The following is a 14450-nucleotide window of genomic DNA, read 5'->3' on the forward strand; positions in this document are numbered from 1 at the left end:
GCGCCCCGTGGCCCTTGCGCCCCCATGGCTCCTGGCCTGAGCTAAGTCCTTTCAAGTCCCTGACAAGATTCAGTTCCACAACATCCTACTCCTCCAGAGCCAAAGAAAATTGTCAAAACATTTTATCTCCCCTCAAGAAAAGGGTTAGAGTACATGCTACATTCCAGGGACCCATTTTTTAAAGTGATGGCTGCTTTTAAGCTCTTCTGTGTTCAGCTACTGTGAACCACTGTGAGCAGCCACTGGGCCATCTTCCATCTGAGACCGAGTCCGCATCGGAGAAACCTACTGTTTATAAACCAGAATGTCTTGTTTGAAACGCTGTTTCTGCTTGGTGTTTTCCTCCCCTCAATAAACAGGATCATCATTTTCTGTGTCCCAGATAGCTAGGTCTGTCTGGCTCCTGGATAAATGACACGCAGTGGACAAAATGGCTATTTATTGTGCTAAGCAGTCGGCCAGGAAACTGGCTGCAAGTGTGTCCTGATGGCCCAAATCTGCTGCTTCCTTGCAAGGCCATCTATTTTTCTCTCCCACGGACTTCTGTCACCATGGAAACTGTCCCACTAGCAGGATGAAGGCTAAGGCCAACTGTCTGCCTCCTCCCCTTAGTCAGAGAGACAACATTTGCACGCATGAAGCAAAGTAGACAGTAAGAAAGTCTATGAGGTATGCGCTTAGAAAGTAGTTCCTCTGAAGCTCTCTAGAATTCTGAAGCTGGGAAAAGAATTGTTTTTAGAATGTCTGATTCAGAGTCTCTCAGACCGTTTACACAAGGTACAGTGACAACGAGAACAAACACTCGGTGCATAATATGTGCATGCCAAGCCCTTTCCATGCAGCAACCCACATAACCCTCACGGTAACTCTGCAAGACCAGCTACTTGCCGAGGTCCAGCAGAGGAGCCATCCACTATTTGGAAACACATCATACAAGAGGATTCTGGGTAACAGAATTCCAACAACCTCGATCCAGGCCAGTTTTCTCATTTTACAGGGGAGCAACTTAGATGGGGCAAGGAAATGAGTCGCCTCTAGCCGCACAGCTAATAAATGTCAGAGCTGGCACCATAGAGCCAGCCCCCCGCCGCAGGCCCGTGCTCTTCTGTGCTGACTTACATCACTAGTTCTAACCAGACCCTGAGCCAGCAGCTTGGCCCTGCCGGCCAAGCATCAGGTCTAATCCCCTTATAGCATGACTGTTGAATCTGCCGCTCGTTAGAAGAATGGCAATGCTCACACGCAGGGTGTTTTGCCACTTGTGAAATGCTTCCACCTAGCTCTTCTGTTTCCAGGCTTTGCTGCCTCTGGGTCTAAAACAATCCAACAATGAAGCCTTATTCATATGTTGTATACCTTCCAAAATAACCATTGAATCACTCAAACATTAAGTGCGGAAGGATGGCTGCATTTCAACTAGTAGAATCCAAGGCAACAGGAGGCAGAAAGGAGAGATGAAAGTTTGCAAGGTTTTAGATGCCAGGGTCTTAGAGAGTAAAGTTCCACGTGTGAGTGAAAGCTCCGCAGCTTAGGACGATGACTTGATGGTGAGCATACTCTTGTTTTCAATTTTCAACATGAATCTAGCACTGAACGGGCACAGATTGGAACGTGATCCCCTTTAGATATGTGCAGTGTGGCTCTTACTCTCCAAAGTTGTGAATGTGTATAAGAACAGCATGGTATGGGGGCACCTCGGTGGCTCAGTCGGTGGAGCGTTCAACTTCAGCTCAGGTCACGATCTCACAGTTTGTGAGTTCGAGTCCCGCATCAGGCTCACTGCTGTCAGCACAGAGCCTGCTTCAGATCCTCTGTCCATCTCTTTCTCTGCCCCTCCCACACCCCTCCCCTCAAAAATAAACATTAAAAAGAAACTTTACAGAACAGCATAGTACGAGAAGATATCGTGCAAACAGCAGTTGTCAAAGTTGGGGGGTGTGAAACCTAGGTGTCATTGTGGGAAGATTTGAGCAACGGAAGAGAAATCTGGTAAAGAATAACTGTGACCTTTCGTGTACTTCTCTGGATTCTAACAGTAGCAGTGAGGGTGGACTCACAAGTTTCACTCCTTTTTTTTTCCTGCTTAAAAACAGGAAGAGGAAACAGGGGTGCTCAGAATACAAGACACCCCCCCACACACACACCATCATGCCCTTTCATATCTTTTTGCCCTCACACATTTCTCTTCTAAGAATCCCCTTCTCCCTTTCTGCCTGCTCATTTTGCATAGCCCCCATCCAGAGTCACCTCTTCTAAGAAGCCTCACTGGACTTCCCCTACAGGTTTATTAACACCTTCCTCTGCGCACCTAAACTCTGTGCAAAATAACAGCAGCTACCGTCTTGAGTACCTCATGTGAATGGGCACTTTGCATACATTATCTTTGTACCCATTCGACAAGTAAGGAGACTGAGGCTCAGTTGGTCCAAGGCCAGTATGGCTGGTAAGTCCCGAAGCTGGGTTGGGAATCCTTGTCTCCCAGGCTCCAAAGTCCAGCCTCTGCCACACAACAGGCAGCTTCCTTTGCCTCAAACTTACCCCTTCCAGGAGCAGGTGATAAGTGTGTGTTTCTCTCTTCATCCCCTCCTAGTCTGCGAGTACTCCTAGGGCACACCCGAATCTTATGATGTATCCCTGTGCCTGACATACAGTAGATACTAAATTAGTGGTTAAATGAATCAAATGTCTGTTGAATGAGGAGCTTATCCGTTTATCTTACTAGTTGATGAGGACTTGTTCTTGATAAAATCATAGTACGTGTGCATACCTGCCACCAAGTCTTCCCCACCCCCAGTTGAGAGTTAGGGAAGTTTCTCAGCCAGCAGATCCATACACTAACCCCAGGCTTCTCCCATCTTAATGTCATACAAATCTCCCAGGAAATTTGTTGGTGTGCAGATTCTGATTCCGAGGGCTGGAGCGGGGCCTGAGGGTCTGTGCTTCTGGCAAGCTTCCCATGATGCTGCTGATTTGAAGACCCCGTTTGAGAGTCATTTGGGTCTCAACACATCGGCAGCGGCTGGTGACAAAGAGTAAAACCTGTGTCGGGTGTTGTTCTCCTTCCAAAGGACAACCAGATTTCAAATGCTCCTGATTTTCCGTGGTTTAGCGAAATATTTAAGTTATGGTTTGAGCTATAGACACGTGGCAGCTTGCGCATTTGTTTGTGCCTGTAGCTTTGGTTTAATCACACCCTATCAATAAATCACAAATAAATGAGGGAGAGGAAGCACTCACTGGAAGATTCCATTCCAGTGACAAGTGGACCAGGGGAGCTGATGAATATAAAGGGAGGAGCGGAGGGTTTTCAACACAGCCCTGGTGGCTGGTGACAGCACTGAAAGGCCAGCAATAAGCCCCCGCCTCATTCCATTTTTACTGGCAAGGACCCCACCCTTCCCCACTTGCCTGCCCTATGGCCACTTCCCTGGCTGGTCTTCTCCATTCTTGGTAAACAGTAACTGATGGCTTATTCATCTTGAGCCCTTTGAACCCCACACAATCCCTTTGCTGGCATGCCAAGTCTTTTAGAGGTCAAGCATCCCCGATCCAAGACTTGTGGAAGTGAAACGCCCTCTTTTCTGTCTCCTTTTCCAGATGTCCCTGGGCCAGCAGCAGTCAGCAAGAGGTGTGCCTTGTTTGAGATGCAAGGGGACGTGTTCGGGCTTCGAGCCACATCCATGGAGGTAACAGACTTTGTCAGGAGAAGCTCTGCCTGCCTGTACTTCTTGGCTGTCCTTTCTGGGAACCCCAGCCATTCTTCTCTGCTGGGACTGCTTACTTAGGATGCATGCATTTCAGGAAGGACTGGCTCCAGAATGAACGCACTCCTGCTTGGCCTCATTCAGAAATGACAGAAAAGCCCTTAGGAGCCAAGATGAGGAAGGAGCTTAGTGCTTCATGCACCGTTTTGAGGTGGAGACCACCAAGCTGGCCCCATGAAGGACTGCACTGGGCAGATGTGGGCAGATGTTAGTTGGTGCCTCGTCTTCTCTGGACTGCTCTATCCTTGGGCTTGGTGCATGTGGCGGATCTCCCCATACGGTGCCATCACCCCATTTGGATCTCAGAGTACCCCTGGGCCAGAAATAAAAGTCACTGTGTCCACAGTATTTAAAAACCAGGCGCTACATTCATATCCGTGAGGGAGAGCCATGAGATCCAGCTGGACTTGGAACTGTAGAGTGTTTCTTTCTCTCTTTTTATTGAGGAATCTGAAAAGCAGAGGTGGAGACCTCACACTGCACAGCCCCCAGGCGCTATTCCCATCAGCATCTGTGTGGAGTTGTGCAGGGCACACAGCCTGTGTGACTGTCCTGGCAGCCCTGGAAGAGAGAGGCAACCTCTGTAGGGCACGATAGCAAAGTAGAGCTTTTGATCCTCCTACCAGAGGGGTTCCTGGGGCACTCAGAGCAGGAGTGAAATTTGGGAGGTATTTGTCTCAGAGTTGTTGATTTCCATGGTAGGATGGCAATTAGAAAAACATTCATTGCTAAATCTTGTACGTTGGAATATTGAAGCAATCCTGAGCAGTTGGTATTAGTATCTCAGTGTCTCCATTTTTCATATCAGGAAACTGAGGCTGGCTAACAGGGGTGGGGAGGGGATGGCTACTAAATGCCAGGATTCAAAGTTGGGTCTTTGTGAAACCCCACTCCATGCTCTTAGACATTCTACAGTAGTACTGTGGGTCGTGAGCTTTTGAAGCACGGGACTGTTCCTTGACTCCATTCCCTGACAGTCCTTGACCTCACAGGAGCTCATGTGGTCTTCTGGATGCAAGCGACTTTCAAAGTCATCCAAACCCCACTGTATCCCCCGCACAGATTCCTCCTACAGCTAGCACACTTCCTGTTGGGGGAATGCCCCACGCATCTAGTTTGGCCACTAGAGCTCTTTCTGGCCTTGAGGAGTCAGCTTCCCTATCATTCCTCCCCCTTGGTGCTGAACCTGCCATCAGGGTGTCACGGAACAATGCTGACTCCTCATCAGCTCTCCAAGGACAGCTGGGATGCCTCCTTTCAGAATCCTTAGGGCAGTGGGGAGGGATAATGTTCCCTGAATGCACCCCCTGACTCAGTCAATAATGTTTCCCCCTCTCAATGTTCAGCCCCTTGCTGCCTCTTGTCTGACATCTGAACAGGGTCATTTAACATATTCTGTCTGGTTTTCTAGCTGTTTATGGCAGGAGGACACTTCTGGGCCCTGTTCTTCAGGACTGTAAGCAAGGAGTCTCAGCATTGTTGTAATCCCTACATTCCCCCACCATTCTACAAAGGACGTGAACATCCAGTGAATTTATCCTTGAGAAATGCAGATTGCAGCTTCGGGTCCCCCATAGCAAGCATTGTATTTGGTTTGAATCACTTTAATGGGGACTTAAATTCAAGCCACACTGGAGCAGTGAGGTCCCAGAACCTTAGCAGGGAAGCTACATAAAACCATTTTTATGCTCCAATTTTCACACTGTCAGTAGTTAGAAATTTATTTAAATGACCCAAGTGGCAGCCAGCCTGGTTTAGTGAGCAATTCCCTCAAACAATAATTCATGTGCTCACTCACCTTGAACAAACACTTCCCTTCTGTAAGCCTCACCTTTTCCATCTGATAAATAGGAGCATTGGAGTCAATGTGCTCTTGGTTCCCCTTCTGGCTTTACAATCCATAGTTTCAGGCAAGTTGTCTGTAATCAAACCTGTGATTGACATGGTTAATGGAATTAGAATGGAATTAGAGGCACAGATGGTAGAGTTATTTGAAGAGGACAGTATGGAGTGAAGGCAAGAGCAGACTTTCAGAACCAGCATATCATGAAAATGGAAGGGGAGGCTCCCCCAGCAGCCTGCAGCCTCCCACTTCCCAGATGGATGTGCTGGGCTTGCTGGCATTCCGAGACAACCTCACGATGCTGAACTGCCCTTCAGGGCAGTGGGAAACACGCCTCCAGGACTTCAGGCTTTTCAGAGAGAGCCCAACAGAAAGTCTCTTCCTTGCATGCGGAGATATTTTTACATTATCTTTATTGTAATAGCTTTATTTTTTTTAATGTCTACTGACTCCAGTGAGTAGAGAAAAACCGCAATTTGAGGGAAGCAGGGACACAGTATGAAAAATGGGAGACAGACCACACAGGCGCTTCAAATTACAAAGTTTTACATGCTTCAGGGGTCACTCTCCGAAGGATTCTCCTGGTCTCCTCATTGTGACGTGCCTTCTGATGAGGTCTTGTCTCCATACCAGCTGCAGGAATTACATTGTTCCCTCTGCCTCTTCTGCCCAGGGCAGTGGATCTTCACAGATAACTGTGCCCTGAGATTTGGGCTTCCTTTGCTTTTTGACAGACAATCTAGAGAAAGTCAACCAGAGCCGCTTAAATTCCCGAAAGGGACCGACTAGTGACTCTGGCACTTTGATGTGCATCCGAATTACCTCTGAACAGGATTACAAGTACCCATGACCAGATCCCACTCCTGACCAGTGCATCTGACTAGCTGGGGCCAGGGAGGGCATCTCCAAGTTTACCAAGCTGCCCAGGTGATTTGGATGCATAGCAAAGTGTGAAAACTCATCAAATAGACCAGGGGTCAGCTAACTTGCTGTAAATAGCCCATTAGTAAACATTTTACGTTTGTCAAGCCATAGGGTTTCTGGCATAACCAATCATCTTGGCCCTTGTAGCATGAAAGCATCCATTAAGCGTGTAAATGAATGAATGTGATTATGTTCTGTAGATCTCTATTTCAGGACACTGACATTCAAATTTCCTATCATTTTCTTGTATCACAAGATAGTAATCTTCTTTTGAATTTTTTCAGCCATCTAACAATGTAAAAACTCTTCTTCACAGGCTGTGCAAAAATAGGTGATGGGTCAGATTCAGCCAATGGAATGTAGTTTGCCAACCTCTAATGTAGACCAACTCTCTCATTGTCAGATAGGAAATTTGACCACGGGCTGGTGTTGGGCTAGTGTTGAGGCTGGCATTACATTCCAAGGCTTTGCCTCTTCCACCATTCCAGGTAGCCCAGGAGAGATTGCAGAAATGGCCATTTTAACACCTTTGGGGATCTTCCTGGGTGTGTCCGTTGCCCTCTTCAGTCTGGGTGCCTGGAAAGAGTAGAGTGGGGCCAGAGGGGTGCCTTCTTCATTTATGGTGTCCCAGCAACAATACCTGGCAACATGACGGCATGAATAAAAGGAGAAATAATACTGACATAATGTCAAAGAATATCTCATATCCGTCAACATTTTCCATTTCAAGGTGTTTTGCATTCCACACATCTCTAATAGCATCCTGAGAGTCTACATTAACCAAATAAGCAAATTCAGCCTCCCCACCCAGCTCCACACATGGAAGGCATTGGGGGTCCAAGGGTCCACTTGGACACTGGGCTTTCCCTCACTTCTTTCCACTTCCTCCTTCCATTTCCTCCTCGGCTGCTGTCACTCCCTACGTGTAAACTAGTGGTTTATTCCCTACCTTAGGGAAGCAGTCTCCTCCATGTCTAGCTCATGAAAGGGAGAGGCAAGAGAATATTTATCATGAGTAAGATGCCCCAATTCTGAAAACACGAGCAACAGAGAAAAAAAGAAAAGACTTCTTGGTTTTGCCCCATGTCATCTTTAGGGTCATATTCTCTTTTGTAGTGCTGGAATTATCCTTGAGATCAACAATTTTACCATTTCTCAAATTATAGCCCACGGAACATGGACTGGGGCTGCAAGCTTCTCCTTGAACAACACTGGAAACGCTGCATTTTCCCTGACTTAAAGTCACGCTGTACATCAGTGCGTTAAAAACAAGAATCAGCCTTGCACTGAAGAAACGCGTTTCACCTTCTGTAACCCACTGTTTCCCCACACTGAGCCTTTTTCCGTGTGCCACATACTTACATGCTGGGGGAACTGGTCCAGACCAGCGGAACCACCCCAGAGCATATGTGACTCTCATATGGCCCAACCTTACTCTATGTTACATTTTCCATCTGATTTGCTTTCCCTCTCCCACTCCAACTATAGGCTCCTGGAAGGGTGCACTGGGTCCTCCTCACTTTATATTAGACAAGGTTTCTCAACCTCAGCACTATTGACGTTTGGGGCAGGATAATTCTTTGCAGTGGAGGGGGCTGTCCTATATTTTATGGGATGTTTAGCAGCATCCCTGGCCTCTACCCTCTAGAAGCCAGTAGCACTCCATTGCCATAATCAAAGGTGTCTTCAGACATTGCCAAATGCCTCCTGGGCATCAGAATTGACCTTAGTTTGGAACCACTGAGGTAGACTATCAAGGTGTGCTCCTGCGGGCCTCCCAGGCAATATTTGTGATACATGGGTGAACATATCAATCTCCTGAGTTTAGAAGAGAAAAAAAGGAGGGTTCCTTCAGGCATGCCTAGCTGTGAGGCGCCCACACTACTGCAGTGACACCTCTTTTGCTTGGGCCTGCCCCATCCATCCCTGCTGCAGGTTCCGACGTTGCTTGCTTTACTTAACAAGCTCTTAAGTCTCATGCATGGGAGCAAGTGAGATACAGCACGCCTCAGGAGTCACAGCACACCTCAGGTGACAAGCCAGAAAGGGAGGGAAGAGGTTTTCCTCTACACTGCGAACACTTGGATTTCACAACCTTAACAACATGGCACAAGGCAGCCAGATGCTTTTGTTTTTCATTGTCAGAGAGAAGTGTCAGGCTTTCAAGTGAATGTGAAGCTTCCCTAGGATGCTTTTCCTTCTCACAGCCTCACAACATAGCCTTGCCAGTGAATATCAATCTCTCCAGCCCAAGGGGTTTTCTTAGCTCATTCTCTTTCCCCTGGGTCCCAGCCACAAGTTGCTTAAAGAAATTTTCCAGCTGTATTCTAACTTCAGTATGAGTGCTAAAGAGTTCACAGTTGCTGAAGCTCCAACGCTCATGAATCTTGGGAGACAATTTCAATAATTCCTTAGAGCAGGGGTCAGGAAACATTTTTTATAAAGGACCAGAGAGTGGATAATTTAGGTTCCGTGGGCCAAATGGTCTCTGCTGCAATTACTCAAGTCTGCCGCTGTAGCCCAAATGCATCCACAGACAATATATAAATGAATGAGCGTGGCTGTGTTCCAATAAAACTTTATTTATAAAATCAGGTTGTGGGCCAGGTTCAACCTACAGGTCATAAAGACTCCTGCTTTTGAGCATCTTTAATGAATGAACCAGCCCTTGCTGCCACCATGAGTAAAAATGTGCTGTTCTTCTGACCAGCTGAAGTCATATCCCACATTCCCCACAGACAGACAGTCGGATTGATAGGTAGTCTCCCAAAAGCAGTTCCCAATCCCAAAGTCCTTTTGGTCTCACATTACCATTCATCTGCTGCCAGCCGTTCCAAGTTACTAAAGTTGAGCCTTGAACTTGCTTTCAAAAAGGCAGATGCTACCAGCAGGAGACTGCTCCTCTTCTCTGGAGGATGATCTCACTTATCCCGATTACCGCCCCCCCCCCCCAGGAAAATATGCAAGTCATGCAAATGCAGCCATGAGGACCACTGCCTGAGCTCTGAGCTGGAAGATGATCGGAAAATTGGCCGCTTGCTGATGGACTCCAAGTATTCCACCCTCACAGCCCGAGTGAAAGGCGGGGACGGCATCCGGATTTACAAGAGGAATCGGATGATCATGACCAATCCCATTGCCACTGGGAAAGATCCCACCTTTGACACCATCACCTATGAGTGGGCCCCCCCTGGAGTCACCCAGAAACTGGTAAGACAGCTTCCTCCAACCAAATGGTTGTTGTCCTGTCCTTGTAAATGTTAGTCATGCCTGAATTTCAAAGACAAGGTAAGAAGAGGGCAGTATTATAGAAATGATAGGAATAACTAAGGTTCCAAACCTGCTCCTGCATCACCTATGTGATCTTGAAGTGAAAACTGTCTGGGCCTCGGTTTTCCTCTTCCATGAAATGGATAGAAGTGTTTCTATGAATTCTGAGGGCCCTTCCAATTCCAGTACAGGGTCGTTCATGATTCCCTTTGGGCTCCCCACTTCTGAACAAAGGCTGACTTATCATTCAGGACTCCCACAGTGCTTGTCTTCATGTGTGAGTTGTTCCTTTTCCCTCAGAGTGGCCTGGGATGTATCCTTTGCAGGCCTGTGGGGGAGCACAAAAACAGTTCTCTCTTCTTGCCAACAGCTGAAGGCTCTTAGCCTTGGAAGGGAGAACCAGACTAGCTTTACACAACCCTGGGGGTGAGGCACCCAGAGAAGGACAACATCCAGAGAGAGCAAGTAACTTGCACAAGGTCACACCCTGGCTGCCCACTATAAAGACCCGTATCAAGTTCCCATGCACAGGCCTCACCCCAGATCAGAAGCTCCAGATTACAGGATCAGAATCACCAGACATGGGCATTTAACTCTTCAGATAATGATACCTGCAGCCATTGTCAAGACCCCACAGACCTGACCAGTGCCCCTCCAATTTCAACAAGCACATACATCATCTAGACAACTTGCAGAAATATATCTAGGAAGCTTGGGGCTGGTCCTGAGACTCTGCACTCCTGACATGCTCCCAGGGGATGCTGGTCCCCAGACCATGCTTGGAATAGTGAGGGCCTAGATGATTTCCACAAGTTCATGAGATTGAAAAAGTTCCTACAATTTTAGATATGGAAGCCTGGCATGTAATTAAATCTCTTCTGGGAGAAAAGGAGAGCCTTCAGAGTCCTGCATGGTCATACCCCCACAGGCTGCACCTGCAGCTCTGGCTATGACCCCTCACCCATTACTTTATAGTGCTCTGACCTTCTTCTTTCCTGCTCTGGAACACTCCAGGCTTTTGCCCTCCTCATGGACTTTACACTTGCTGTTCCCTCCCCTTGAAATGCCTTTCCCTGCTCTTTGCATGGCTGGGTCTTTCTGATAGTCAGGTCTCAGACGGGCCTTCCCTAACTCCCCAGTCCACCTATCCTCCAGCTATATTTTTTTCTCTCTCCCTCAGTTCGCCATTGATTCTTTAGAAGATTTATTGCGAGCTGCAATTGTCTTATGTATGTCTTTGTTTGGTTATCTCTCTCATTGGAGTGAAGCGAGGTCCACGAGGGCAGATACCACACCTGTCCTGTGCACCATCCTATTTGGCACATCCTATTTGTGCTACATCACCCTCCGGGCCAGTGGCATTCCACACATGGTCTGTGGACTAACAGTGTACCACAAAATCCTGTGACTGGTCCACAACGAGAAGTACAGAAATTGAAAATAAATGTTGGGGAAATATAGTAGCAATTGACATCCAAGCATGTGATCAGACAACTCCTCTCACTGAACAGAATTCCACTGTGGTCAGACTCACGTGGAAATCTCATGTGGCATGGGCTACATTCTCATCGCATGCAGTGAGCCCAAGAATCCTTCTGCAATCAGTGAAAAAAAAAAATCAAACAAAAAAACCTGATCCTTCACCGTAGAGCACCTGAGCAGCACCCTTCTAAGCTGTAGCTTGCTTAAGTGGAGGAAAGGAGGGGGAAATCCCTTTTCAATCAAGTGGAGAGAGGCAAAGATGCTTTTTTTTAAAAAGCTATAGTTCTTGAAAACATATTTTAAAAGAATACGTCAGCATTTGTGAGCTCAGCCACCCTGTGAGGTAGGAATTATTTTACATGTAAGGAAACATAGAATGGTTAATTGGGCTTGACCAGTTGGAGGGGCTGGGCAGGGGCAGATCCGGGCCACAGAGAGTGGCATCCAACTATAGCAGTGCTGGGTGGCTCCAAATGTGGGTCTGCCTCCAGCACCCAGGTCTGGCTAAGCCATCAAGCAGGTCTCCAAGATGTCAGTGGAAACTAAAGCAAGCAGCTCGTAAAAGAGCTGGCTGTGGGCGTCAGGAACTGGCTGGTGAAAACCCCAAATGCTTCGGCTCCAGACTAATCAGAGGAAGGCATCGTGAGGCTGTGATTAATGCTCGCTCATAAAACCACATGGTATAAAGGCCCCTCTGTCTGCTCTGCATCTGGCCTGCCTGAGCAAGTCGCCTGAGATTGGACAGCTCTCCCTTCCCATTCACCCTCCCCACTTTTTTCTTTTTTTAATTACCAAGTGATCAGGACTGATTATATTTTGGAAATGGAACTGAATCTTGCTGTCATCCTTCCCAACCAGAATGAAAAATGGAGAAATTCTTAAGCCTTTAAAGATTAGTAACAATAAACCTAATAGCTAATATTTACTGAGTACTTACGTGTGCTAAGCTTAGCATATGCTAAGAGCTATGCATACGTGGTCTCATCTAATTTTCCAACACTGTTAGGGATATACTGTTACTACCCTTATTCACAGAGGAGGAAATGGAGGCTCAGAGAAGTGACACCACTAGCCTGATGTCCCATAGCTGGCTTAAATGACAGAGCCAGGTCTTGGATTCGGGCCTCCCTGACTCCAAAGCTTAGGCTCCCACCTATCAAGCCAGGCCAGGAGAACCAGACAGGTAGGAGGAGAGGCAGAAAACAGCATGTATTTTGGGTTAGCACTTTTAAGGGAAGGCTTCTAAGAATAGGGAGGGACTTGGGAAAATCTTTGAAAGCTAGCCAGGATTTGGGAGAGGGAAGGATGAAAAGATGAAGGGAACCAGCATCCATTGAGCATTCTGCATGTGTGTGTGCACGTGTATGTGTGTGTGTGTGTGTATGTGTGTATTTATGATGATGGGGAGAGAGGTTGGGTCAGAGGTATCTGTGCCACTCAGAGCTTGTTAGAGACTCTCTCACGAATCCCTGTGATATATTTATGATTTATGATAAAAAAATACTATGATACATATGATATATGTTATCAACATCTCACCATTCCCTACGTGCTTAATAACCCCATTTTACAGGAGAGCAAACAGAGGCTCTTGAGGAACTCGTGCAGGTGTGGCACTCCTACCTTATCCTCTACTCCCACACCCATGGCAAACATTGCTGGTCAGTTAGAGCACGATCTTCCATTGAGTCTCTTTGGGCCTCAGAATCCTTCTCAACACAGCACTCAAGTAGCCACTGTTGATGGAGATTAGCATGTAACACAAAGCCCATGTACTGTCCTTGCCTGACCGCCAGAGAAGCCGAAAGAGCAGGCAGGATGGGGTCTTCCGATTCCAGAGTCCATGTGTGTTCAACTATGCCCAACTCTGGGAATAAGGCACCTTTCTTTTCCACTTTTCTCTCTGCCTTTTGATTCTTCTCCTGATAAAGCCTGATTCTGGGAACCTCTTCACCCAAGATGTCCCAGCCAGACAGCAATGCACCAAATGACTCAGAAAGGTCCTCGTGAAAAACTTGAAACCTAAACCAACCTTTCCAACTGCTCTGAGAAAAGGCCTCTTGCTAAAGGTTTTGGGAACATGACCTTAATCAGCTTCCTGGAGGGATTTCTGAGAGATTCTCTTACAAGCTCTGAGTGGCACAGGCAGCTGACTCTGAGCCAGCCCTCTCTCCCCATCATCCCCGTCCCAAGCCCATGCCAGTCAACAGCAATTGTCTGAAGGGCTGTGTTGAGATGGACTCTGATGCCCTCACCGGGGTTGATGAGTAATGTCTACCACAGGTGTGTGAATAGGGTTCTCAGGCCAGCCAGGCAAGGCCAGCCATCACAAAACAACAACAACAACAACAACAACAACAACAACAACAACAAAACATTGGCGGCCACATGGTGTGGCCTTGACCCTGCAAAGGCAGAAAGCAGGTACCCAGCTGGGGCTTTGACCTGCAACAGGTTCCTGGGAGGGAACACTCCCTGTCTCCAGGGTTCTGGCCAGGAATCTGTTAGCCCTGCAGGTCACAAACACCTGTAGCCAGGACAGAGCCATGAAAGGACACTGAATACAGGGATCAACAAACAGGTGGCCAGCAAGGCCGCTACCCCGGGACTCCTACCACAGTGTTTATTTGTAAAGCTATGCAGGGAGGGATGCATGCTCTTGAAGGCCGGAATCAGGGGCATATCCAGGGGCTGGGGGATCATCTCACTAGGCAGTGCCCACACAGCCTCCTCACCCTGAAATGAAGACAGAAGGAAACTCCCCTAGAGATTGGGGGAATTTGTTTTTTTCCTCTTTGCAAATTATTCGCCTTCTAGAGAGGCAGTGTAGAAGGGGTTGAGACCCAAGCTGCTGAGTACAAAGCTGTGTCCACCACAGACGAGTTGTGTGACCCTCTGGAGGTTATTTCTCTGTGCCTCGGTTTTTCGAGGGGTAATATTAGTGCCTTCCTCCTGGGGGTTCTGTGAGAAGTAAACGGGCTAACATGGGTCAGGCATTTAGAAGTGTGCTGGAACATAGTAAGTACCACGTAAGTGTGAGCTCTTCCTGCCATTCCTTCAACCACTCAACCCGGGAGGTCAGCAGCCCTCACAGAAGAAGAGGCTGTGCTCCCATGAGCTCGATCAGCCATGCACTTGGAACTGCTTCCACAGTGGGAGCGAATGAG

At 47.6% G+C, this 14450-nt stretch overlaps 1 protein-coding gene across 1 annotated transcript in view; it reads left to right on the forward strand.

Annotated features, from left to right (window-relative positions):
* The window catches only part of LMCD1 (LIM and cysteine rich domains 1), a 57948-nt gene that overhangs the window by 26316 nt on the left and 17182 nt on the right, over window positions 1–14450 (forward strand). Inside the window, exons 2-3 of the mRNA XM_019428299.2 lie at window positions 3598–3686; window positions 9486–9741. Coding sequence (XP_019283844.1) covers window positions 3598–3686; window positions 9486–9741 — 345 coding nt within the window. The remainder of the gene's footprint in view (window positions 1–3597; window positions 3687–9485; window positions 9742–14450) is intronic.

The sequence above is a fragment of the Panthera pardus genome, unplaced genomic scaffold (assembly GCF_024362965.1).
Source record: "Panthera pardus isolate Hobbes unplaced genomic scaffold, ASM2436296v1 HiC_scaffold_8, whole genome shotgun sequence".
Taxonomy (NCBI): domain Eukaryota; kingdom Metazoa; phylum Chordata; class Mammalia; order Carnivora; family Felidae; genus Panthera; species Panthera pardus.